At 39.6% G+C, this 26,194-nt stretch overlaps 2 protein-coding genes across 4 annotated transcripts in view; one reads left to right on the forward strand and one right to left on the reverse strand.

Annotated features, from left to right (window-relative positions):
• FNTB (farnesyltransferase, CAAX box, beta) overlaps positions 1–26,194 on the reverse strand; it is a 393,966-nt gene that overhangs the window by 316,175 nt on the left and 51,597 nt on the right. For 2 of the 3 annotated variants that reach the window (XM_056546788.1, XM_056546791.1), the window contains one exon: positions 24,541–24,646. The exons of the other annotated variant lie outside the window; for it this stretch is intronic. In XM_056546788.1, the coding sequence (XP_056402763.1) occupies positions 24,541–24,646 (106 nt within the window). The remainder of the gene's footprint in view (positions 1–24,540; positions 24,647–26,194) is intronic. 3 annotated transcript variants of the gene reach the window in all.
• On the forward strand, positions 16,599–21,963 carry LOC130295737 (carbohydrate sulfotransferase 8-like). Its single transcript, XM_056546801.1, has 2 exons — positions 16,599–16,709; positions 20,997–21,963. Exons 1-2 carry the CDS (start codon positions 16,646–16,648, stop codon positions 21,821–21,823), a joined length of 891 nt encoding a protein of 296 aa, XP_056402776.1. The 5' UTR covers positions 16,599–16,645; the 3' UTR covers positions 21,824–21,963.

A 26,194-nucleotide genomic window follows, 5' to 3' on the forward strand; every position in this document is an offset into this window, starting at 1 on the left:
GGATTTTGGCTTACTCAAGTTCATTTTGGTAAAATGTAGTCTTGCTTTTTTATGTCTCTGTGTCAGCAGTGGGGTCCTCCTGGGTCTTCTGCCATAGGGTTTCATTTCATTTAATTGTTGACGGATAGTTTGCACTGACACTGATGCTCCCTGAGCCTGCAGGACAGCTTGAATATCTTTGGAACTTGTTTGTGACTGCTTATCCACCATGCGGACTATCCTGTGTTGACACCTTTTATCAATTTTTCTCTTTTGTCACCGCCCAGGGAGATTAGCTACAGTGCCATGGGTTGCAAACTTCTTGATAATGTTGCGCACTGTGGACCAAGGTAAATCTAGATCTCTGGAGAGGGACTTGTTACCAGGAGATTGTTGATATTTTTCCACAATTTTGGTTCTCAAGTCCTCAGACAGTTCTCTTCTCCTCTTTCTGTTGTCCATGCTTAGTACACACAGACACACAATGCAAAGACTAAATGACCTTCTCTCCTTTTTATCTGCTTTCAGGTGTGATTTTTTATATTGCCCACACCTGTTACTTGCCCCAGGTGAGTTTAAAGAAGCATCACATGCTTGACACAATCTTATTTTTCCACAATTTTGAAAGGGTGCCAATAATTTAAAAGGGTACCAGCCCATTTTCGAAGTTTGGTGTGACATTATGTCCAATTTGCTTTTTTTCCTCCTTTTTTTGGTTTAGTTCCAATACACACAAAGGGAATACACGTGTATAGCAAAAAATGCGTTACTGCAATCCTTTTCTGTGAGAAATACTTCATTTTCTTGAAAAAATTCAGGGGTGCCAACATTTACAGCCATGACCGTATGTATCAATATTTCCACCTACATCAAACACACACCTCCTCTACATCCACATACACAGCTCTGCTGTCAAAACACACATGTCTGCTACACCTAACCATTCATATACAGCTCTGCTGCACATAAATATGCACACATTTAGTAACTGTCCTTCAGTCCGGCTCTTTGTGACTCCAGGGACTGTGACTGATTACATTAAAAGCTATTGTAGATGTCTAGAACCTTCACTGCTTGTCACACAAATTAGAAATAATCTAAAATAGATGTCATACATTTAGCCTATTTAAAGAATTGTGTAATAAACTAGTTACCACATATTTCTGCCGATACATACTAGACATAAGCGCACAACATGCCCACCTTATTGTTATTCAACGCCCAACAATTGCACCCAAGGCTGCTACTGCCACGCTGGATTATTTTAGCACCCCCAGATGGCAATATTGCCTACTTTGAGAATCACTGATATAACACTAGGTCAGTAGTAAACAATTAAAATTTTCTCGTAATATATAATTGAATGACTCCTAATCCCCTGAATTCAAAAATATACATGAACTGTTAAGGGTAAACTGGCAGTGGATCTGGACTTTCCTGCAGATGACTACGAGATCACTAGACGCTGACACTTTGGGATAGGCAGGGGTCAGGCAAAGACAAGACTGAGTATATCAGGAAAGATGAAGCAAGTGTGACTGCCTAAATAACAAATGAAGGCAGGTGAATGGAAAGGAAAGGATATGGATACATGGGCTGTTCCTTTAAGAAACAGAAAGGGAGTGTGTGTGTGCACCCTACAAGCAGAGCCAGGAGGGGCAGTAATGGGAACAGATGCACTGCAGCAGGGTAACCCAAAAGCTGTGCATATTAGGAGCATTAGCATGTCAGTGGGAGTTGAACGGTGGGGTAACAGACAGAGCCAAATGTACAGCCCCAAAAAACTGACAGAAAATATGGCCAAAAGCACACTGAAAATGCATATGCAATTTCAACAGATTTATTTTATATAACATAAAAAAATAGCAATTTTTTCAGTCAAACAAATAGGTGTGTGCACAGTTATGCTACAGCTGATAAGTAATATTGAGTTCTTTATTTTTACAACCTCAGGGTATAATGAGTAACTGTGAGCTAAAAAATTATGTACACAGAATCTGTCAATTAAAAATTACTGTAATAAATATTAATTTATTTCACGTTTATAGCCAAGAGGCATGAATTGTTCTTGTGCTTGAAGGCATGAACTACAGACACCTTGGCGGCAAGGACAGTGTGATCCAAAAGACTGCAAGTAATTGTTCAGGGAAATTAATATTGTAGACAATACAGGTCACACAAAACACTAATAAAGATCAGAGAGGCATGAATGACCAATGGATGAGTTATATGCAAAATTACAAATGGTTACATTTTTTATGGCCAGAGTCCAGTTTAAATCACCCAGTGAAAACACTAACCTGTGTATTTTACATAAACTGCACTAAAATAAAGGATTGCAAAACACAGAAACATATCCCAGAAAAAATGAAGTAAAAAAAGTGTTCAAAAAGTCTGATCAATACCAAATTGGTACTGACACAAACAGCATATTACGACCCAAAAAATAAGCCCTCATCCAGCCCAGTATACGCAAAAATAAAAATTTTATAGGGGTCATGAATTTTTTTTAATAATGAAAAAGTAAAAAAAAAAATTTTAAATTTGGAATTGGTGTCATCAGGCCGACCTAAAGTACCAAAATAATATGTAAGTTTGACCACAGGGTGAATGGAGAAAAAAGAAAAACCCCAAATGTTTCAATTTCACCTCACAAATATTTTTTTTTTTTTGTTTCAGAGCATAAGTTATGGAAAAAATGAAAGATGTCATTACAAAGTATACTTGGTCCCACAAACAATAAGCCTCATATGGGTCTGTAGATGGAAAAATAAGAGTTATGGCTATTATAGGACAAGGAGGAAAAATGAAAGTGAAGAAACCTTATTTACATACTATTTTGGTTGAAATTATTTTATCTACCAGGACAAGTGGATTTTCTTGAGGGACAAGTAGATTGTGTTCCGCTTTAGTCCCTTGGACAAGTAGTTTTTTTTTTTAATTTCCACACCCCTGATACCCTACACTAGAACCTCTGCTAAACTAACCTACCCTATTTAAAACTAAATATCAATTCAGTATATAATTTGATTAGCTTCTTTAAAAAAGCACAGCACAGCACAGCCAGTGTTCAATATCCTCCCACAATCACATGAAACTGCAAAAAAAATGCTGCTGAAGGGGTGGGCAACTTTCCTATTGATTGCTAGGTATTTTCCTACCTCTGACAACTGTATTTGCATCCTTCACATTGGCCCACAAGCTAAAAGAAGGGAGGGATCAGTGTCCTTTGGAAGTGCATATATTCGCGCATATTTGCATATACAAAAATATTCGCGCTCCACACCGACTCCCACAGTAAATAATATTGGAGCCTTCTTTGGACCACAAGCTGGAAGCAGGTGTCAGGATCCGGACTGGCAGGAGCTAGCAGGAGCTCGAGGTGGATCCGCTGTGCCAGAGAGGAGATGACGTGGGCCGTACCAGTGGAACGGAGTTACTGGTTTTCACCAGAGCCCGCCGCAAAGCGGGATGGTCTTGCTGCGGCAGGTAACCCCCAGGTCGTTCCACCCAGTAGAGACTCAACCTCTCTGGCTGCTGAGATGAGTCAAGGTACAAGAGGATCAGGCAGAGGCGAGGTCAGATGTAGCAAAAGGTCAGGGCAGGCAGCAATGGTTCTCAGGCGGAAGTCAATAGCAACAGGTTCAGCAACAGGCAGGGAATACACACAAACGCTTTCTCTAGGGCACTAAGGCAACAAAGATCCGGCAGGAAGTTGTGGGAGGAGATGGTACTTATAGGCAGTGCACAGGTGCAGGCCTAATTAAGTCAAATCAGAACCTTTAACCCTAGATTAACCACTTTGGACCAGGCACCAATCACTGGTGCACTGGCCGTTTAAATTTAAGAGTCCCGGCACGCGCGCGCCCTATAGAGCGGGGAAGCGCATGCTGAGACCGGGTGACCGGAGTGCTGCCTGGGGACACACGCTGTGAGCGCACCGAGGTAAGCAGGGTGCCCGGAGCGCTCAGCGTAACAGCAGGGAGGGATGATTACTTTTTTTTTACACAGTACACATCATTGTTGTGATGTGTACTGTAAAGAAAAAAGAAAACGAATATTTGTCATTATGAATATATAGAGCTACATTCTAAATATTCACGAAATCGCGAAGTGCCAATATTCGCGGTAAAAATTTGCATTTCGAATATTTGTGCTCAACACTACTCCTAATACAACAACAGGACCACAAAGGTCTAGTAGAAGAAGACCTCAGTTGGAGCTAAACTTGAAGCCAATCACTTGCAACTCTAAGCTCTGTTTGTAGTTTATTGTTTCACAAACGACCTATAAGACCATTATTGATATGTTTTCCTGCGTATGCAATGATGACAATAAACATTAGGATAATAATAAATTAATTAATTAAATTAATAGTGGACATGTTTCTGAATAAATAGAATGATTTTCTTCTAGATGGCCTGTCAAACGCTACAGGCTTGAGCAATCGAGCCCCTATCTTGCTGATCCATGCAATGCTATGGCTTTGCAGGGATCTGCATAAGAGATCAGTGTGTGCAGTGCTATAGGTCCCTATGGCAGCTATAGCACTGCAAAACAAAGTTAACAAAGGTCATTTAACCCCTTCCCTAATAAAAGTTTGAATCACCCCCCTTTTCCCATAAAAAGAAAAAAAACTGTGTAAATAAAAATAAACATATGTGGTATCGCCGCGTGCGGAAATGTCCGAACTATAAAAATATATCATTAATTAAATCGCACGGTCAATGGCGTACCAAAATAGCATATTTTTGGTCACTTTTTATATCATGAAAAAAATGAATAAAAAGCGATCAAAAAGTCAGATCAACACAAACATGGTACCGATAAAAACTTCAGAACACGGCGCAAAAAATGAGCCATCATACCGCCCCATACGCAGAAAAATAAAAAAGTTATACGGTTTAGAAGATGAGAATTTTTAACATATAAATTTTCCTGCATGTAGTTATGATTTTTTTCTGAAGTACGACAATATCCAACCGATATAAGTAGGGTACCATTTTAACCGTATGGACTTACAGAATAAAGATAAGGTGTTATTTTAACTGAAAAATGCACTGCGTAGAAACGGAATCCCCCAAAAATTAAAAAATTACATTTTTTCTTCAATTTTGTCGCACAATTAATTTTTTTTTCCGTTTCACCGTGGATTTTTGGGTTAAATGACTAATGACACTGCAAAGTAGAATTGGTGGTGCAAAAAATAAGCCATCATATGGAATTGTATGTGCAAAATTGAAAGTGTTATGATTTTTAGAAGGTGATGAGGAAAAAATTAAAATGCAAAAACGGAAAAACGCTGAGTCCTTAAGGGGTTAAATTACTTTGTATTTAAAACAGTTACCATCAATGTCCTCCTTCAACATAGCCCTAAATTTCTCATATATTTGTTGGTCACTTCGTTTACCAAAAATAACTCCTTACACCAGAAAAATAGCACTAAAGTCTTGGCCACTGGGTGTCTTCCTTACTGTGCTGCTGTTTTTTTCCTTGCTGCTTACATAGTACCATTCAAACATAATGTATAGCAGCATAGCAGTTAGGGTAGGTTCTGTCCCCTTGAAATAAAGAGAGAGAAAGGAAGGCGCCTCATGTGCGGGATCAGTAGATCTTGCAGGTGGGGGTAGGGGACAGTGATTCCCAAGCCGCTTACCGAAGTTGGTTGTGCGCCCACACACAACAAGGTTAAGAGCAGAAGAGATATGGAAGAAGGTCCACTGCAGCCCTCCTGGGTAAGAGTAGAATCAAAAGCGAATGACCAGGGAGTCAGGAGTTTGTCTGGCGCAGAGAGGAACCATCAGGCAGCCAAGTAAAATCAATGGATTTATTAGATGCAACGCGTTTCGCTGCGCATGCGCAGCGAAACGCGTTGCATCTAATAAATCCATTGATTTAACTTGGCTGCCTGATGGTTCCTCTCTGCGCCAGACAAACTCCTGACTCCCTGGTCATTCGCTTTTGATTCTACCCTTGTAATAAAGAGAATGAGAAATATCTGCGCACCATTAAGGGGATCCTAAGGGGCCCAATAATAGCAGTGAGAGATTTAAAATCACCTTGTCACCACTCTAAAGGGTTAAACTAACAAAACCATTCAGATTTTTTAAAATCATTTGTAAGTACAGATACATTTAAAGTGGTACTCCGGAGGAAAAAAAAAATGTTATCAAATCAACTGGTGCCAGAAAGTTATACAGATTAGTAAATTGCTTCAATTAAAAAATCTTAAAGGGGTTGTCCAGTGAAAACTATCTTATCCCATATTCACAAGATAGGGGATAAGTAGCTTATCACGGGTGGTCCTAGTGCTGGGACCCCAGCAATCTCCAAAGCAAGACCATGAGCTCTATTTATTTGTATGGAAGTGCCGGAGAGCTGTACTTGGGTCTTTTTGGGGCTCTCATAGAAATGAATGGAGCATGTGCCGTCTACAGCATGCGCTCTTCACTGCGAGCCGGGGTCCTGTTCATGAGATTGTAGGGAGTCCCAGTGCTTGGCCCCCCTGTGATCAGCTACTTATTCCCTATCCTCCAACCTATATAACAAGAAAACTGTGGCAGATAACAACGTGAATGCAAATAATGTTTATTGTTTAAAATTACAGTAAAAACAGGATTGGCGTCTGACAAATATGGAACATCTCTCATATAGAAGCTACTAATATAAGGTAAAATGCACACATAGCTTCTCAAGATAGTACTAAGATTCTACATAGCAGCATAACAACAATACAGTGCTGTATCCAGGTTCAGTGCATAAGATATAAGCATAAAGTGCTAAAGTAAAGTACAAGCGCAGGATCACAGCAGCAAAATACCTACATGTGCAAGCAAAAAGTGCAACAGAGAGACGTCCATCCCTACGTCCGTTTCGGACTTGCTTCCTTCTTCCGGGAGTATTGTTGGTGTATTTATTCCCTATCCTGTGTATGCTCAAGAGGAAGTTATGTCATTCTTTTCGGTCTGACCACAGTGCTCTCTGCTATCCTCTCTGCCTGTGTCAGGAACTGTCCAGAGCAGGAGGAAATCACCATAGAAAACCTCTCCTGGGGCACCTCCATACACAGACAGAGGTGGCAGTAGAGAGCACAGTGGTGAAGTCTGGAAAGAAATACTTGATTTCTTCCAGAGCATACAGCAGCTGTGTACTAAAGGGCTTAACATTTTTAAATATAAGAAATTTTGAATTCTGTATAGCTTTCTGGCACCAGTTTACTTGAAAACTTTTTTTCCTTCGGAGTACCCCTATAAGGCCTTCCATGTTCCTGGCAAAAGGTATCTATGGCACTCATGGTTAGGAGTATTGTTTCTACACAGTGACAACCTCATTCTTTGAAATGTTTTAATGCTCCACCCATCTGCATAAACAAGTTCTCAAGGAGGGCGATACCCAACTGTTCCCATCTAAAAAGGATTAAAAGAGAGTTTGCACCATCTAGACAACCAGACAGCCTTTACAAATCAACATCCCTGAAGGCAACACTAGAGGTAAGATGTTCTACAATCTTTTTATTATTATGATGATGATGATGTTGATAATTATTATGATTATAGTCTTTTTTTTTTCAGCATCTTTGTTGTTTTTGCCTTGACATTTTTTTTTATTTTGTTCTTTCAAATGAAGCAACACTTTCAAATTATTGGTAACTGAATGAAATATGAATTGTTTTATTCATAGGTGTGCTCCTATTTTTACAGGGTTTTTAAGCTGATTTATTTCCTTATCTTAAAAACTTCATAACATAGTTTTGTTGGATAGGTTAATAAAGTAAAGAAGTAAGAACTCTGTGATAACTAGATGACTGTAAATTCTATCCTGTTATGTAAAACCATATCAACATATATTATGACAAAAAATGGGAGCTAATCAGAACTGAATATATAACATATTGCTTATAATACATTTTTATAACGGTAATGTTGTCACATTGATTACGCTGAAACTTTGCAAAAAGGCAAACTATATAGCTGTCAAGATGACAACCTCTTTTAATGTTCTTAAACCTTCTGTACAGTGCGCAGTGGCTGCGTGGGGTGGGGGATTTTGCATTTCACATACCCCAATCCCCCATAGCTGCCATTCCAATGCCTTCCAGTCCTACTTGTTACTGCTTCTTTCTGATTTCAAAATGATTCATGTCACCAGGACCCCTCATCTCGGAACCAGAAGAAGAGGCAACCACTGAGGACTAAGAGGTGTTGGAACGGCAGTTGTGGGGGATTGAAGTAGGTGATTTTGACCTTTAGGCTGGGTTCACATTACAGAATTTTTGAGTGCAGAAGCTTCCCATTGTTTTTAATGGGATTTTGCTGCACTGTGCACACTGCTGAGTGTCCGCGGCAGACACAATGGCCAAGGAAATTCAAATTCTGGACTCTGCCAAAAGAGTTATCAAGTTCATTCTTTCAGCTTAGAAATACATTGCTGTCTATGAAGATGGCACATAGCAGACCTAGAGCTGCACCCACAGTAGGTATAATCTCCAGCCTTATGTTTAAAGGGGTTAAAAAAACATTGCTGCTTTCTTTAAAAAAAAAAAAAAAACAGTGCCACATCTGTCTTTAGGTTTCATGCTGTATTACAACTCGGCTCAATTCACTTTGAGAGAATTGAGCTGCAATACCACACACAAACTGAGGACAAGAGTGGGGCTGTTTCTGTCAGAAAGCAGCTTTGTTTCTAAACCTAGATAACCCCTTTATCGCACCCATGGCCACATGAAAAAATAAATAAAACTGCATTTCATGCCCCTGTACATAAATTCAACAAATACTGACATTAGTTATATCTCAGCCATGCTACCTAAGGTAAGGAGATATTAACCCCTTATCTGCCCTACCAGGGATGCTGACATTAACACATTTACTGTCCTAGAACACCAGACATTATGTAATTTATCCCTTCTCCATTCAGACTACCAGGAATGCTGATAATAACCCTGTCTCTATTCTAGAACACAAGGGATCCTGGGAGTAACACCTTCTCTGTCCTAAGCCACCAGGGATACAGACAGTAACCCTTCACTGTCATACAACCAGCATTGCACATAGTAACTCCTTCTGTGCCCTAGAGCCTAGGAATGTAACCATAAACCAATTAACTGCCCTAGCTAATTGTTTTTTCCTCCTTACCTTTAAAAAATCATAATTCTTTCAATTTTGCACCTAAAAATCCATATGATTGCTTATTTTTTGAGCCACCAATTCTACTTTGCAATGATGTCAGTCATTTTACCCAAAAATCTAGGGCAAAACGGAAAAAAATCAGTGTGCGACAAAATTGAAGAAAAAATGCCATTTTGTAACTTTTGGGGGCTTCTGTTTCTACGCAGTACTTTTTTCGGTAAAAATTACACCTTCTCTTTATTCTGTAGGTCCATGCAATTAAAATGATCCCCTACTTATATAGGTTTGATTTTGTCATACTTCTGGGAAAAAATCATAACTACATGCAGGAAAATTTATACGTTTAAAATTGTCATCTTCTGACCCCTATAACTTTTTTATTTTTCTGCTTACGGGGCGGTATGAGGGCTCATTTTTTGCAATGTGATCTGTAGTTTTTAGCAGTACCATTTTTGTATTGATAAGACTTTTTGATCGCTTTTTATTCATTTTTTCATTAAATAAAAAGTTACAAAAAATACGCTATTTTGGACTTTGGAATTTTTTTGCACGTATGCCATTGACCATGCGGTTTAATTAACGATATATTTTTATAATTCTGACATTTTCACATGCGGTGATAACACATGTTTATTTTTATTTACACAGTTTTTCTTTTATGGGAAAAGGGGGGTGATTCAAACTTTTATTAGGGAAGGGGTTAAATGATCTTTATTAACTTTTTTTTTTTTTTACTTTTTTTTTGCAATGTTATAGCTCCCATAGGGGGCTATAACACTGCACACACTGATCTTTTACATTGATCATTGTCATCTCATAGGAAACCATTGATCAATGATTCTACCGCTTGACTGCTCATGCCTGGATCTCAGGCACGGAGCAGTCATTCGGTAATCGGACACGCAGGAGGAAGGTAGGGACCCTCCTTGTGTCCTCCAGCTGTTCGGGACGCTGCAATTTTGCCGCGGCGGTCCCGAACAGCCCAATGAGCTAGCCGGGAGTACTTTACTTTCACTTTAGACGCGGCGATCAACTTTGAACGCCGCGTCTAAAGGGTTAATAGCGCGTTGCACCACGATCAGTGCCGCGTGCTATTAGCCACGGGTCCCGGTCATTGTTAGAGGCAAGGCCCGACCTGCTATGAAGACTCAGGGCGTACAGGTATGCCCTGGGTCGTTAAGTGGTTAAAAGACACTGTGCCAGTGAATTTTGCTCCAAAGCACAATGTCGCTCATGTGTACGTTGCAAAGGCCTTCCCAAATTACTTCATAGGCATGTTGCCGATTGATGCTAAGAGGAGTATGCGACGGTCACGGGCCCTGCCCGTGTGGGCCCTGCCGTGTGGCATTAAGTTAAAAAAGAGGTGTGCAGGAGAAGTATGGTGAGCTGTGCAGAGAGTGGTCTTGTAAGAAGGCTTCAGAGCAGAAAGCAGAATCGCTGAATAGTCTTGGCCAAATTCAAGTGTTGTGTTCCTGAAAGGAAAAACTGAGTTGTTAAAGTCTATACAACCGGCCATTTCCTACAAGAGCTGTGTGGTCCATGAAAAAGTGTGTAACACCATGCGATTCCCACCAGGAGCAGAGGACAGATGGCTTCTGAAGCACAGATGTGTGTAAGGGCGGAAAGAGAAAGTGACAGACATACAAAGTAACTAGTGTCTTTTTTTTTGTATGAAAAGTTTGGCACATCTTTAGATTCTCTGGTCTAAATAAAGAATATTTATTAGTTTGACTACATTACTCCAAAATGTTGTCCCAGAATTTTTTTTTTTTGCCATATGAAACCACAGCTTTTCATCTATGCCAAACCTACTTATTAAGGGGGAAAAGTGTCTATGAGGTGATTAAATGCCTTCTAAATGTGGGGGAAATCATATCAGACAGTTTTTGGTGCAAATTACACCAGAATGTTGGTGCATTTGCAATAATAAATCAACCCTACTGCGTATGCTGAATTCAATAAGGTAGGGATTGGAAGTGCAACAATAAGTTTGAGTCTCTGAGCAAGAGCTGTCAAGATCTCTGCACCTTGTATATAGATGTTCCTGTAACAGCCAAGCATCTGTACCTCTGCATTTCAAGTATTGTGGCATTTATTTCTGCAACATCTTCTCTAGGGAGGCGGTCACCACCAAGCCCCTTGCTATACTATCACAAGACTGTAGGGGTGACCCCTACAATGCACCCCTCTCTCATGCCCCAATCCCTAAATGGCACACTCACTGAAGACAAAGGGAGGATCTATTATTGGTCCTAATGTGTAGTAAATTTTTCCATTTTTTTTTGTGTTGAAATTCCCAAAAGTGAGGGATGTGTAGTAAATGTCATGCACATACATAAAAGAAGGTTGTGAAATTTAAAATGTGTAAGACTAAGTTTCCACTTGGTGTTTTGTCTTGCGTTTTTCTCTTTGCGTGGAAATTGCATTTTTGGCCCCTTCGGTGTTTTTTTAAGAATTTTGTTGGGTACCAAAAAAAATATATATATAAGGATGCAGTAGGGATGGAAAAAATTGTATTTAAGGAAATTTTTTTTTTTTAGAACAAAATTTGTATTCATTTTTAACAGGGACCAATTTATGTAAGCAAGCAGGGACCTAAAAATGTAGCCCACAATATAAAAAATTTATAAAAGGGCAATTTAATAGTAAAAATAAAATAATTTTTATAATTAATTTTGTGAAACCTTTTATTAGTAATGTATTTTAATTATGTTTTTTTACTTCATTTTTATTTAAATTTTTTTATTGATCCTTTCATAACATACCGTATATACTCGAGTATAGGCCGAGTTTTTCAGCACGATTTTTCGTGCTGAAAACACCCCCCTCGGCTTATACTCGAGTGAACTCCCCCACCCGCAGTGGTCTTCAACCTGCGGACCTCCAGAGGTTTCAAAACTACAACTCCCAGCAAGCCCGGGCAGCCATCGGCTGTCCGGGCTTGCTGGGAGTTGTAGTTTTGAAACCTCCGGAGGTCCGCAGGTTGAAGACCACTGCGGCCTTCAACATCATCCAGCCCCCTCTCACCCCCTTTAGTTCTGAGTACTCACCTCCGCTCGGCGCTGGTCCGGTCCTGCAGGACTGTCCGGTGAGGAGGTGGTCCGGTGGGATACTGGTTCCGGGCTGCTATCTTCACCGGGGAGGCCTCTTCTAAGCGCTTCGGGCCCGGCCTCAGAATAGTCACGTTGCCGTGACAACGACGCAGAGGTGCGTTCATTGCTAACGTACTTCTGCGTCGTTGTCAAGGCAACGCCTCTATTCCGGGCCGGAAGCGCGGAGAAGAGGCGCCCCCGGTGAAGATAGCAGCCCGGACCACCTCCCCACCTGACAGCCCTGCAGGACCGGACCAGCGCCGAGCGGAGGTGAGTACTCAGAACTAAAGGGGGTGAGAGGGGGGCTGGATGATGTTGAAGGCCGCAGTGGTCTTCAACCTGCGGACCTCCGGAGGTTTCAAAACTACAACTCCCAGCAAGCCCGGACAGCCGATGGCTGCCCAGGCTTGCTGGGAGTTGTAGTTTTGAAACCTCTGGAGGTCCGCAGGTTGAAGACCACTGAGGGCGAATGATGAGAAGAGGATGATGAAGGGGGGGTGTGGGGATGATGAAGAGGGGTGGGGATGATGAAGGGGGGGTGTGGGATGATAAGGGGATGATGAAGGGGGGATGTGCGGGATGATAAGGGGATGATGAAGGGGGGATGTGTGGGATGATAAGGGGATGATGAAGGGGGGATGTGCGGGATGATAAGGGGATGATGAAGGGGGGATGTGTGGGATGATGACAAGGGGATGATGAAGGGGGGATGTGTGGGATGATAAGGGGATGATGAAGGGGGGATGTGTGGGATGATAAGGGGATGATGAAGGGGGGATGTGTGGGATGATGACAAGGGGATGATGATGAGGATGTTAATGACGGGTCTGGATGATGACAGGGGGGATGAGGTATTTCCCACCCTAGGCTTATACTCGAGTCAATAACTTTTCCTGGGATTTTGGGTTGAAATTAGGGGGTCTCGGCTTATACTCGGGTCGGCTTATACTCGAGTATATACGGTAACAAGATTTTAAGACAATAAACATCTTCAATTTACAGCAAACATAGACCAATAATTAATTGAATTAACAATCCTTTAAATTTATATTATTACAGGCTTTCAACACAGCTATCTACATTGCCCAAAAGTTTCCAAAAACACAAAAAAGGGGAATCCCCCGCCCTCTCAGGATTCGAGACTGGCACATCTTCTATTTATCCAATTACTCCAGATCAAAATACATTTATCTGCTAGTCCCCTTTTTAAATATATCGCTCTCTCCCATGCCACAACCTTCTCCATCTTCTTAATAAAATGCTTCTTAGTTGACGGTTTTGTATCTTTCCAGAGTTGAGTAACTAATTTTCTCGCATTATATAACAGTCTACCTAAAGCTATTTTAGTATGAGCTACTATATTTAAATTATCCAGGTATTCCAGTATACAGTACATATTTTTATTTCTAAGGGTATTTCAATTTCCCACATAGACCCAATGTATTCCAGAGTAATATCAGAGTCTTGTGAGCAACGAGGGCATTTTGCATCTTTTCGGTACCCAATTTTAAAGAGGGCCGGGGTTCTATAGGACCTATATGCAATATTTAACTGTGTTAATCTTGCCCCTTCTCCTAGTGCTAAGATTGGAATATTTTTAAGGACAGTTTTCCACTGTTCCTCGCTAATATTTGCCTGCGTTTGCCATTTAAGAAATGCCGGTACCGACTGCACAGAGCCCTTTATAGCTAATAGTTGATATATTCTAGAAATAAGCCCTCCCTGCTTCCAATCCTTTATTATTAGATCTAATACCGGGTCACTTGTTGCAGTTAGGGAGATTTGCTTTTGCTGAGCAGCAGTTGCATGCCTCAGTTGTAAATATTTAAAGAACGCTTCAGCAGGTATCTGGAAATCCTCTTGGAAATCCCTAAAAGAGCGAAAGCTGTCCAATTTAAAAAGATCTTTTACCCAATTCACTCCCAGCCTTCTCCAATTGTCAAAACCTTCCAGTTTGTTTTTTTCTGGGAGCAGTGGATTCTCCCATAATGGACTATATTCATTAATTTTGCCCACCTCCCTTATTTGTTTTATTTTAGACCATATTTTATGTATTAAATTAAAAGTTGGAAGGGAAGAATGTTTTTTCCATTTAGAAAGCATTTCTCTCCAAGGCCATAATTAAGTTATTACAGGATAGCGCTCTTGCTATAATGGCCATGTCTGGATTAGGGAGGTCTGAGTTATCCCAGCCACTAAGTTGCTGAGACTGAGCTGCTAAAAAAATACAGCCATTGATTGGGCAAAGCCAGACCTCCCTCCTGTTTCTGACGCTGTAAGTATTCTAATTTTTATTTAGGTTTTTGCCCGTTCCAAATCATATCGCGGAATTGACTATTGATCCTCTGAAAAAGCCCAAATGCAAGCCATATGGGGGAGTTGTATAAAAAATATAACAGCTGTGGCATCACAATTATTTTAATAAGATTTATTCTTCCCACCGGGGATAGACCTAGTTTCCGCCTGGCAGTACCTTTATTCTTAATACAGTTAAGCAGAGGTATTATATTTAACTTTTCATTGTCAAAAATAGATGTTATTTCTATACCCAGATATTTAATTTAGCACATTCTATACTTAATTTATCATTCACCTGTACATGGGAAACCACTCTATCCAATGGCATTAAGTATGATTTGTCCCAGTGTATAGCAATTCCCGAAAGCCTGCTAAAGTGGGTAAACCCCTCTATAACTGCTCTAAGTGATGGCCCCATATCATTCAGAAACAGCAGAGCATCATCCACATATAACGAGATCTTATTTTGGTACTCTCCATACTGAAAACCTGTTTTCTCCGAACTACCCCAGATAAATTCTGACAACGGCTCCATAACAATTGTGAATAACAGCGGGGACAATAGGCAGCCCTGTCTTGTTCCGCGGTGCAATGGAAAAATTTGAGAGAGCTGTCCATTTACCCTAATCCGTGCAGTTGGATCTTTATATAACAATCGGATCCAAGCGATAAACTTTGGGCCAAATCCCGTTGCCTCCAGAGTCGCCCAAAGACAGGGCCATTCTACTGAATCTAATACTTTTTGTGCATCTAAGGCAAATATGGCCCTATCTTTGGGGGAGTCGGGAGGCACCTGTAAACTCAAAAAGAGACGCCTAATTTTTGTTGCTGTCAATCTAGTTGGTATAAAGCCAGTTTGGTCTGAATGGACCAGCTTAGCCACAACTTTATTTAGGCGCATTGCTAAAACCTTAGCCAATAACTTTACATCACTTGTCAGCAAAGAAATTGGTCTGTAAGAAGCGGGGTCTGTGGGGTCTTTACCCTTTTTCAATATAAACACTATAATAGCCTCCCGCATTGATGAAGGTAAACAGCCATCAACAAATGATTGATTAAAAAGTTCCAAAAGTTTTGGTAAAAGAACTTCACCATATTTCTTATATATTTCTACTGGAAAGCCATCTACACCGGGTGTTTTATTATTAGAGGAGACTTTAACCGCTTGTTTCAGCTCTTCCAACCTCAGTTCGGCTTCCAGAAAATTATAGTAAGCCTCTGAAAGTTGGGAAAGCTTTACGCTCTTTTCACACTAGTGATTTGAAGTTCCGTCGCATGTTCCGTCATGATTTTCGGCAAAAACCTGCCGTTACAAAACCCCTGACGGCCGAGACTAAATCGCATTGCAGCCTATGGGATTTTGTAACTGCCTGTTTGCACCCGTATATGCCTGTAATTCATTATGGACGTTATACAGTGACGGGACATCATGGCGGAAAAATTACTGCATACTGAATGCCAAAAGGATTTAAAAAAAATAAAAATGGCAAACTGAAAAACGCCAAGTGGTAAAGGCATTTTGCGTTTTCCTATTGACTTGCAACTAACATCTGGCCGCAGTGTTTTTTTTCATAGAAAAAACGCCATGCGGCAGATTTGGCGTTTAAAAAAATAAATAAATAAAAAGTGGAAACTTAGCCTAAGAAAGTCTTTTTCTAATATACTAGGAAAGGTGTAAAGCTCTTCTACAATGTCACTGTTCTCAAGATAGTCTCTTCGGTCTACAGCCATAGACTCTGTGGTATTTTGCCACTGTATAGCTTATCCTGTTCTAATAGATAGGAGCTCAGTCAGTGTTTAGAAGGCTTTGGATTAAACTATTTTTTTTTCATATATAGTCAAATAACTACATAAACAAATCACAGATTTGTTTACGCAGGATGTGTCCACATATCGCACTAAACACAGACAACACAGCAATGTGTGGACACAGTCTTAGACACTAACTCTGGACTATGTAAATGTTTGCTATTACTGACTTGCATTGGGGACAACCTGTATATCTGTATCTGTGCAATAAAAAATGCATTTTTTTCTTTTTCTCTTGATTTTAATTACAGATTCATGGAGTGTATTAAGAAGTGTATGCCACCCTATGAATGCTACATCTTTTGGAAACCTCCAAAGAAATTATGTTTGTGTATCCTGATGCTGTACTCACTTTTGACACTTATATATCACCTTTACATTATGCAACAAGACAATTTGGCTGGTAAGAAAATCTTACATAGTTCATAACATAGTAACATAGTTCATAAGGTTGAAAAAAGACCAGAGTCCATCAAGTCCAACCTATAACCCTAATGAGTCCCTACTGAGCTGATCCAGAGGAAGGCAAAAAAAAAACTCATACGAGAAGTAAAAATTCCTTCCCGACTCCAAATATGGCATCAGAATAAATCCCTGGATCAACGTTCTGTCCCTATAAATCTAGTATCCATAACTAGCAATGTTATTATTCTCCAAAAATGCATTCTCCACCACCTCTGGCAGAGAGTTCCACAGTCTCACTGCTCTTACAGTAAAGAACCCCCATCAGTGTTGGTTTAGAAACCTTCTTTCCTCTAAACATAGAGAATGCCCCTTGGTATAGATACAGTCCTGGGTATAAATAGATCATGGGAGAGATATCTGTACGGTCCCCTGATATATTTATACATAGTTATTAGGTCGCCCCTAAGCCTTCTTTTTTCTAAACTTAATAACCCTAAGTGTTCTACCATTTAATACATAATCACAGCCCGGATTTTTCTTCCCCATGTGCATTACCTTACATTTATCAGTGTTGAACCTCATCTGCCACTTCCCAGCCCAAACCTCCAACCTATCCAGATCCATTTGTAACAGTGCACTGTCCTCTATAGTGTTTACCACTTCACAGAGTTTAGTATCATCTGCAAAGATTGCTACTTTACTATTCAACCCCTCTACAAGGTCATTAATGTATATATTAACTCCTTAAGGACGTAGGGCGTACCTGTACGCCCTATGCCCGGTCACAGTGTTTAAAACGGGGTCAAGCCATGACCCCGCATCACACCGGGTCAGTCCCAGCTGCTAATCATAGCCGGGACTCTGGGCTAACAGCACGTGGTATCGATCGTTGTGCCGCGCGCTGTTAACCCTTCAGACGCAGCGATCACAGTTGACCACCGCATCTGAAAACGAAAGTAAATGCTTCCCGGCAGCTCAGTCGGGCTGATCGGGACTTAGCGATAAAATCGCGATGTTCCGATCAGCTGGGACGCAGGCGGAGGTCTCCTTACCTGACTCTGTGGCGTCCGATCGTCGATTGATTGCTCCAAGCCTGAGCTACAGGCTTGAGCAATCAAGCCCCTATCTCACTGATCCGTGCAAAGCTATGGCTTTGCAGGGATCAGCATGGGAGATCAGTGTGTGCAGTGTTATAGGTCCCTATGGGAGCTATAACACTGCAAAAAAAAGTGGGGAAAAAAAGTTAACAAAGGTCATTTAACCCCTTCCCTAATAAAAGTTTGAATCACCCCCCTTTTCCCATAAAAGAAAAAACTGTGTAAATAAAAATAAACATATGTGGTATCGCCGCGTGCGAAAATGTCCGAACTATAATAATATATAATTAATTAAATTGCATGGTCAATGGCATGCGCGGAAAAAAATTCCAAAGTCCAAAATAGTGTATTTTTTTTGTCACTTTTTATATCATGAAAAAATGAATAAAAAGTGATCAAAAAGGCCAATTAATACAAAAATGGTACCGATAAAAACTTCAGAACACAGCGCAAAAAATTAGCCCTCATACCGGTCTGTACGCAGAAAAATAAAAAAGTTATAGGGGTTAGAAGATGATAATTTTTAACATATAAATTTTCCTGCATGTAGTTATGATATTTTTCCGAAGTACGACAATATCCAACCTATATTAGTAGGGTATCATTTTAACCGTATGGACCAGAATAAAGATAAGGTGTTATTTTTACCGATAAATGAACTGCGTAGAAACGGAAGCCCACAAAAGTTACAAAATGACATTTTTTCTTCAATTTTGTCGCACAATGAATTTTTTTTCCATTTCGCCGTGGATTTTTGGGTGAAATGACTAATGTGAAAGTGTTATGATTTTTAGAAGGTGATGAGGAAAAAATGAAAATTCAAAAACAGAAAAACCCTGCGTCCTTAAGGGGTTAAATAGGACAGGACCCAAGAATGACCCCTGTGGTATCCCACTAGTAACAGTCACCCAATAGAGAATACAGTATTATAACCTGCCAGATACTAAGTGTTGGTATTTATTGGCCATATATCCAGCACTTTAGTCGATGAAACTGAGAAATACAGTCAAAGGCATCATGGAGTTACACAATGGGCCCCATTAGCTCATATCTATAGGGGATTCATTGATAGCAGAGGCACCAAAGTTATCTTTGCTACATAAAATATCAATAATATAAATGGTTCATAGTTAATAGGGGTCCTACTGCAGATTGCATGAGGCCCAGGAGCTTCAAACCCAACTGTTCATGTGAGGTGGCGGCTGTCAATCACAGCTGCCTTCTTCGTGGGTGAAGGTGAAAAAGTTGAGTAGATGCACTTAGCAGCCAGTCTGGTTTAAAGGGGTTATCTCATCTGCCACTTCCCAGCCCAAACCTCCAACCTATCCAGATCCATGTGTAGCAGTGCACTGTCCTCTATAGTTTTTACCACTTTACAGAGTTTAGTATCATCTGCAAAGATTGCTACTTTACTGTTCCACTCCTCTACAAGGTCATTAATGTATATATTAAATAGGACAGGACCCAAGACTGACCCCTGTGGTACCCCACTAGTAACAGTCACCCAATAGAGAATACAGTATTATAACCTGCCAGTTACTAAGTGTAAGTATTTATTGGCCATATACCCAGCACTTTAGTCGATGAAACTGAGAAATACAGTCAAAGGCAGCACTGAGTTACACAATGGGCCACATTAGCTCATATCTATAGGGGATCCTAGATAGCAGAGGCACCAAAGTTATCTTTGCTACATAAAATACCAATAATATAAATGGTACATAGTAAATAGGGTTCCTACTGCAGATTGCATGGGGCCCAGGAGCTTCAAACCCAACTGTTCATGTGTGGTGGCGGCTGTTAATCACAGCTGCCTTCTCTGTGGGTGAAGGTGAAAAAGTTGAGTAGATGCACTTAGCAGCCAGTCTGGTTTAAAGGGGTTATCCACCATAAGGTGATTTTAGTACGTACCTGGCAGACAGTAATGGACATGCTTAGGAAGGATCTGCGCTTGTCTTGGGGCCAAATGGCTATGTTGTGAGATTACCTTAACACTGTGGATAGCTTTTTGTGAACTGGAATTTCCTGTTTGACTTTTCTTTTTTTGACTACAAATCCCATAATTCAATTTTTCTCCCTCCCACACATCAGCCACCCCACCCATTGAAACATAAATGAGCCGCATCCATTCAAAAACACCGGTGGTTTTCAATCAGGGTGCCTACATCTGTTGCAGATTGATCTCTATCCCACCAAGCGATCGCTCCACCCATTGAAGCAGACAGGCTCCCTGTCATCAGCTGACTAGTGAGTCAGGTCTCGGCCGCATTGCAAACTGGGAAAAATCTGAGACAACAGTCATTTTGTATGCTGTTAAAAATAAATATTGGGGTGAAAAATCACAAAAGAATTGTGAGAAAACTGTCATTCACAGGTGTAGACACTATATTATGAACTACATTAACTTTATAGCCCCTGTAGCATAGTCAGATAAAACAAATTCCTGTAATACTCCTTTAAATTACATAACAAAATCCACAATAGGAGCTGGATTCTGATTAATTCTGGTTAAAGGGGTACTCCGGCGGAAAACTTTTTTTTTTTTTTAAATCAACTGGTGCCAGAAAGTTAAACAGATTTGTAAATTACTTCTATTAAAAAATCTTAATCCTTCCATTACTTATTAGCTGCTGAATACTACAAATGAATTTATTTTCTTTTTGGAACACAGAGCTCTCTGCTGAATCACAAGCACAGTGCTCTCTGCTGACATCTCTGTCCATTTTAAGAACTGTCCATAGTAGGAGAAAATCCCCATAGCAAACATATGCTGCTCTGGACAGTTCCTAAAATGGACAGAGATGTCAGCAGAGAGCACTGTGCTCGTGATGTCAGCAGAGAGCACTGTGTTCCAAAAAGAAAAGAATTTCCTCTGTAGTTTTCAGCAGCTAATTACTAAGTACTGGAAGGATTAAGATTTTTTAATAGAAGTAATTTACAAATCTGTTTAATTTTCTGGCACCAGTTGATTTGAAAAAAAAAAAGTTTTTCACCGGAGTACCCCTTTAATATGGCTGTGGTAGTTGGCTTTCCCATTGCATCTATTTTAATTAGTAGACTCCGGTGTGTTTTTCTACAATATTTTTTATTAGTTTGTTTCATAAATCTACTATGGCAAACTGCTGATCTTCTATCAATTACAAAGTAGAACTTTTCAAATAATTGGATTATTCTAATCTACTTTTTAGGTTACATACAGAACCATCGAAGAACTATTGTGAATGCAGCGTGTTTCCAGAACAACCTGAATAATTCTAGATATTCAGCAGTTGCTTCCAGAAGCCTGTTTGTTGAGCACTACCATAAGCTTATATACTGTGAAGTACCAAAAGCTGGTTGCTCTAATTGGAAGAGAGTAATATTTTTACTGAAATTAGGTTTTCTCCATTATCCAGAGGACCTGAAACACAAAGATGTCCACAACAACAAATTATTAAACAGGTTAAGCGAATACTCAGTTGACCAGCAGAAGGAGATATTAAATAAATACACAAAAGTAATGTTCTCTCGTCATCCCTTCACAAGGCTTGTTTCTGCTTATAGAGATAAAATTCTTCATTCTCAGGCTTACTACACAGATGTTGTAAGGTCAATAAAGAATAAAATCAGGAGGGCTCAAAATCTTGAAAGTGATGTTACTTTTGAAGAGTTTGTTCGCTTTCTTCTTCAGGAGGATCCAAGAAATATGGATATTCATTGGAGACCCATGCATCACATTTGTGACCCATGCAACATTCAATATGACATATATGGCAAGTTTGAAACAATAAAGCTTGATGCAGATTATCTTCTGAGATCTATAAAGGCCCCATATTACCTTAAATACCCAAGTATTAAAGAATATCCGAATGAATCCAGAACTAACGAAATCATAAGCAAAGGCTACTTCAAAAGCCTATCTAAGCTACAACTTCAAGGTCTTGCCAAAATCTACCACTTTGATTTTGTCATGTTTAATTATAAAAATATTTATAATATAAATGAAGTCACAGTTCATAAATTAAGCAGTACTTAGAGTGGACCTGTAATTCTATTGTCATTTTTTTTGAAGAATCAACCTTGAGCAACACTGTCATTTTTAAAATTTACATCTATTTTAAGATCTGGTGCCTAAAGGCCAGAACTGGCCCCTTCTTCCTCCTCCCCACCTGCAATATGAAATGGAGATTCCCACTTTGCCTATATAGCAGCCATTTCCATTGCGGGATCCAGTGCCATACAATAGCATAATGCTGGGTTTCACAATGGAGACAGCTGCAATAGGGACATTGTGAAAAGCCTTGTGTCATATATATAAGTGATATGCTGTGGGGAGGGGAGAGTGTTCTGGCGTTTAGGCGTTGAATTTGAAATACGTGTCAATTTGAAAAATGAAATCTTACACAGTGCTGCACGATAGTCATATGTAAAATTTTCATAAGAGGAAGACTTTAATGCTAGTAAATTTATTGAAATATAGATTATAAATTGAGCTCTTTCTCCTAATCTCTATCGTTTTATCATAGTTTAATAAACACTTATAAGAATTGCTCATAATTCACAATAGTTTTCTTTTTTTCCATTGTTGAATTTAGTGATTTATTATACATGACTATCATGTGTATCAACACAAAGGCCACCTGAATTTACTACAGTCATGTAGTTATATCAGGATCCTCCTTTATAAATAGTGTTGCTCGCGAATATTCGCAATGCGAATTTTATTCGCAAATATCGCATATTCGTGAATATTCGCGAATATAGCACTATATATTCGTAATTACGAATATTGTTTTTTTTTAGTTTTTTAGTTTTTTTTCACAGTACACATCACAGTGATCACCCCTCTCTGCTTCCAGCTTGTGTGGTGTAAGAAGGCTCTAATACTACTGTGTGAGACTGGCATGCGAATTTTTGCATGTGTGAAAATTTGCATATGCAAATTTTCGCTTCTGCTCATTTTTGTATATGCTAATTTTCACATATGCTAATTTTCGCATACGCGAATTTTCGCATATACGAAAATAAAACGTGAATATTACAAATATGCGAATTTAGCGAATATATGACGAATATTCGTCCATGTATTCGCAAAATATCGCAAATTCGAATATGGCCTATGTCGCTCAACACTATTTATAAACCAGGATGAAGAGAGGTGCTCTGTACAAGCTGCTCCCACATAGCTAGACATGGCCTGTTCATGCACTTACATGGATACTCATTCAGATAAATGGTAGCCATGTAAAACTGCTGGGCAGACTCAACTTCCTTCAGGCAAAGCTTTTAGCAAAGCAAGATCTGCTTCCATTTAAACACGGGGCTGTGTTCATGAGACAACTCTTTTATAATGGATATCCAGCCATGAGCTAAAAAAATTTGCCATTTAATTTACCTGCTTAGTTCCATTCAATTACACTCTTTAAAAAGCAGAGCTTTGAGATTTGATAAGACCTATTGGGAGTCTTAGGTAGTTAAAACCAACCTCCTATAATTTTTTTAAATAATTAAATAAACCGTAATATCGGAAAGTTCCATATCATCCAGACCAATCATTTGCAAAGCCACAACTAGAACCCCATGTAAGTCTAGTACCCAAGATGGTTTCAAGTAATACATTGATTTGGTTCCAGAAAGGCTAGAAGATAGTGCAGTCCTACCAAACCAGCAACAGTGAGGCCGTTCGATTTTGACACTGCTAACATACATTAGACGCTCCAGGTAAATTTCTAGATAAGCGATAGGTCTTAGTGTCCATCTAGCCAAACAATCACAATTGTGAGTCAAAAGGAACGTAATTGGTTAGGTGGGTACTTGTCGCCAAAAAGGACAAATAAGAGCACATGACCACAAACAATGGGAAAAGTCCTTCCCACCACCACAACCAAACCAAGAGTTTGAGATAAATGCCCATTTTATGACTTATGAATGGGGATATGTACGTTTTATGAAGGGTCCTGAGAGTCATTTCTGTGTATTTAGTAGAAGGAAGGGGTTTCATAGGTAATTCTTAAATATATGGCAAGGTTTTAGTGTCTAAAACAATGAACATGGGAAGCCAGGCAAACAGGACTTTTTTCGTTGTAGATTTAAAATGAAAGAGAGAGTAAGTACCTGTAAAAGGGCATTATTTGCCCTCTACTGGGCATGGTATAAGTCATAAGGTAATAAAAGACTGGTCTCCATTCAGCAAGAGAAAGGGTTCTAGTGTAAGTTTTGACAAAGTGTCTGGCCTGGAAATTAGCGAAGAGGGGAATGGTAAGCGGGTCATGTTTGTTATGTAATGGTTTGAAAGGATAGCAGAGATTTGGTACATAATGGTACGTAATGGTGTACAAATGCCCTTCACATGCCAGAATCTTCATCAATTAGTGGAAAGAGACAGTTCTTCAACATTTCAACATAAGATTCTTTGTTCACTGTGTGGCCCTCAAAAAAGTCAAAAGACGTTCACTTTTGGGGAATCTTGATTTCATGGGGATTTTGTAACCCCCATATGTGCACATTATGGTGGGTAACTTTACCGCCTGAATGGAACATAGCTTTGTTACTAAAAATTAACCTGGGCAAAAAACTGTCATCTTCCATGTCACTTAAATCAATGCTGACTTCTGTATGTTTTCTTTTATCACCAATTCAAAGAGCTTGTACAAGTTGTAATTGGTAAGGTTTCAATGCCAAACCTCACCTCAACACGCCACACAGTTGTGTGAGGTAATGCAAGTTCTCTGCCAGCATGGTGAGTAGACTTACGTGGGGTTCGCTGAAATGACTCTCGAATTCTTTACGTTGTCCTGAGAAGTGCGCTGTCATCCTGGACTTTTTCCCCTTGCACAAACATCCAGTCTTTTCAAACTGCCTATACCAACGACAAATGATCAACACCAAAATGAATGCTATATGTAGGCTGAACTGCAATAACTGATTAATTCTTGCTAAACTGTTAAGTGTTTAAATTGGGTCATTCTTTTTGAAGCATGCTGTATTACACTCAGGAGCAATATGTGTGGCAGAATTATACTTGGGCAAAGTGTGTGGCAGTATTACAGTATTATACTCAGAAGCATGGGTGTGTTGCAGTATTTTATTCAGGGGCACATTGTGTTGCATTATTATATTCATGGGCACGGTGTGTGGCAGTATTACAGTATTATACTCAGAAGCATGGTGTGTGACAGTACTATATTCAGGAGCACAGTGTGTGGCAGTATTATACTAAAGGACACAGTGTGGCAATATCAAACACAGGAGTACGGTTTGTGGCAATATTATATTTAGGGGTATTGTATTCAGGGCACAGTGTATTCAGGGCACATTAATGCACAATGTGTGGCATTCTTAGTTTCAGGGGTAGAGTGTGTGGTAGTAAAATATTCCATTGATAGTCGCCAGGACCACCCCACTATTACGCATGGTCAGCTCGTGAGCCCGGCCATAGCAGGGGAGCAGGCGCAGGGCGTACAGGTACACCCTGCGTTCTTAACAGGTTAAATGCCCTGCAAGATAAAAACAAAAACATTAGCTGTGTCCTCAAGGCCAAAATGGACTGTGACCGTGGTTAAATACCCAGCAAGTCTCATTGTTCCCTGTTACCCAATAAGTCTAGACCAAAAAAAAAACAAGCGGAAACCTAACCTCAGGCTAGGTTTCCACTTGGTTTTTTTTCTGGCAGTTTTTGGAAAACTGCCACTGCAGTTTTGGAGCCAAAGTCAGAAGTGGATCCGTAAGGGAGAAGAAGTCTAAGTCCTTCCTTTATATGTCCTATTCCTTTTGAATACACTTCTGGCTTTGGCTCAAAAACTGCAGTGGCAGTACTCCAAAAACTGCCAGAAAAAAAACCAAGTGGAAAGCTAGCCTAACTATGGTATCGTATATAAAAGAAGAACAGAATGACACATTGGCCCTCATTTACAAAGACTGGAGTGTCGGTTAGTTTTTTTTTTCAGTGTACTCGTTTTTATTTTCCTTGTGATTTACTAATCTGTCGCATGTGTCGTTTTTTTTTGTGTCGCACGATATTAAATTCTGTCGCACGGGAATAAAAAGTTTTGCACTGGAAAAATAAAAATTAAACCAAATAAATAAAGTAAAGTTACTCTGCACAAGGATGTAACTTTACAATCATGATTGTTAATGGGTTAACAACCCAAAAGTTTTTTTTAAATATATATATATATAAAAAAAAAAAATATATATATATATATATATATATATAAATTAAAAAAAATGTATTACATAATTTAATCATGAAAGCGTTGAGGGGTTAAAAATGCTTTTAAAGTATAAAACAAGTAATTTAATCATGAACCACAATGGTCAGCTGTCCCTTCCTCAAAAACACTCCATTTTTCCATTTTCACTCGACCCCTGGGCTGTCGGTTTTTCAGAGTTGAGAAATCACACTTTT

The sequence above is a fragment of the Hyla sarda genome, chromosome 11, assembly GCF_029499605.1.
Source record: "Hyla sarda isolate aHylSar1 chromosome 11, aHylSar1.hap1, whole genome shotgun sequence".
Taxonomy (NCBI): domain Eukaryota; kingdom Metazoa; phylum Chordata; class Amphibia; order Anura; family Hylidae; genus Hyla; species Hyla sarda.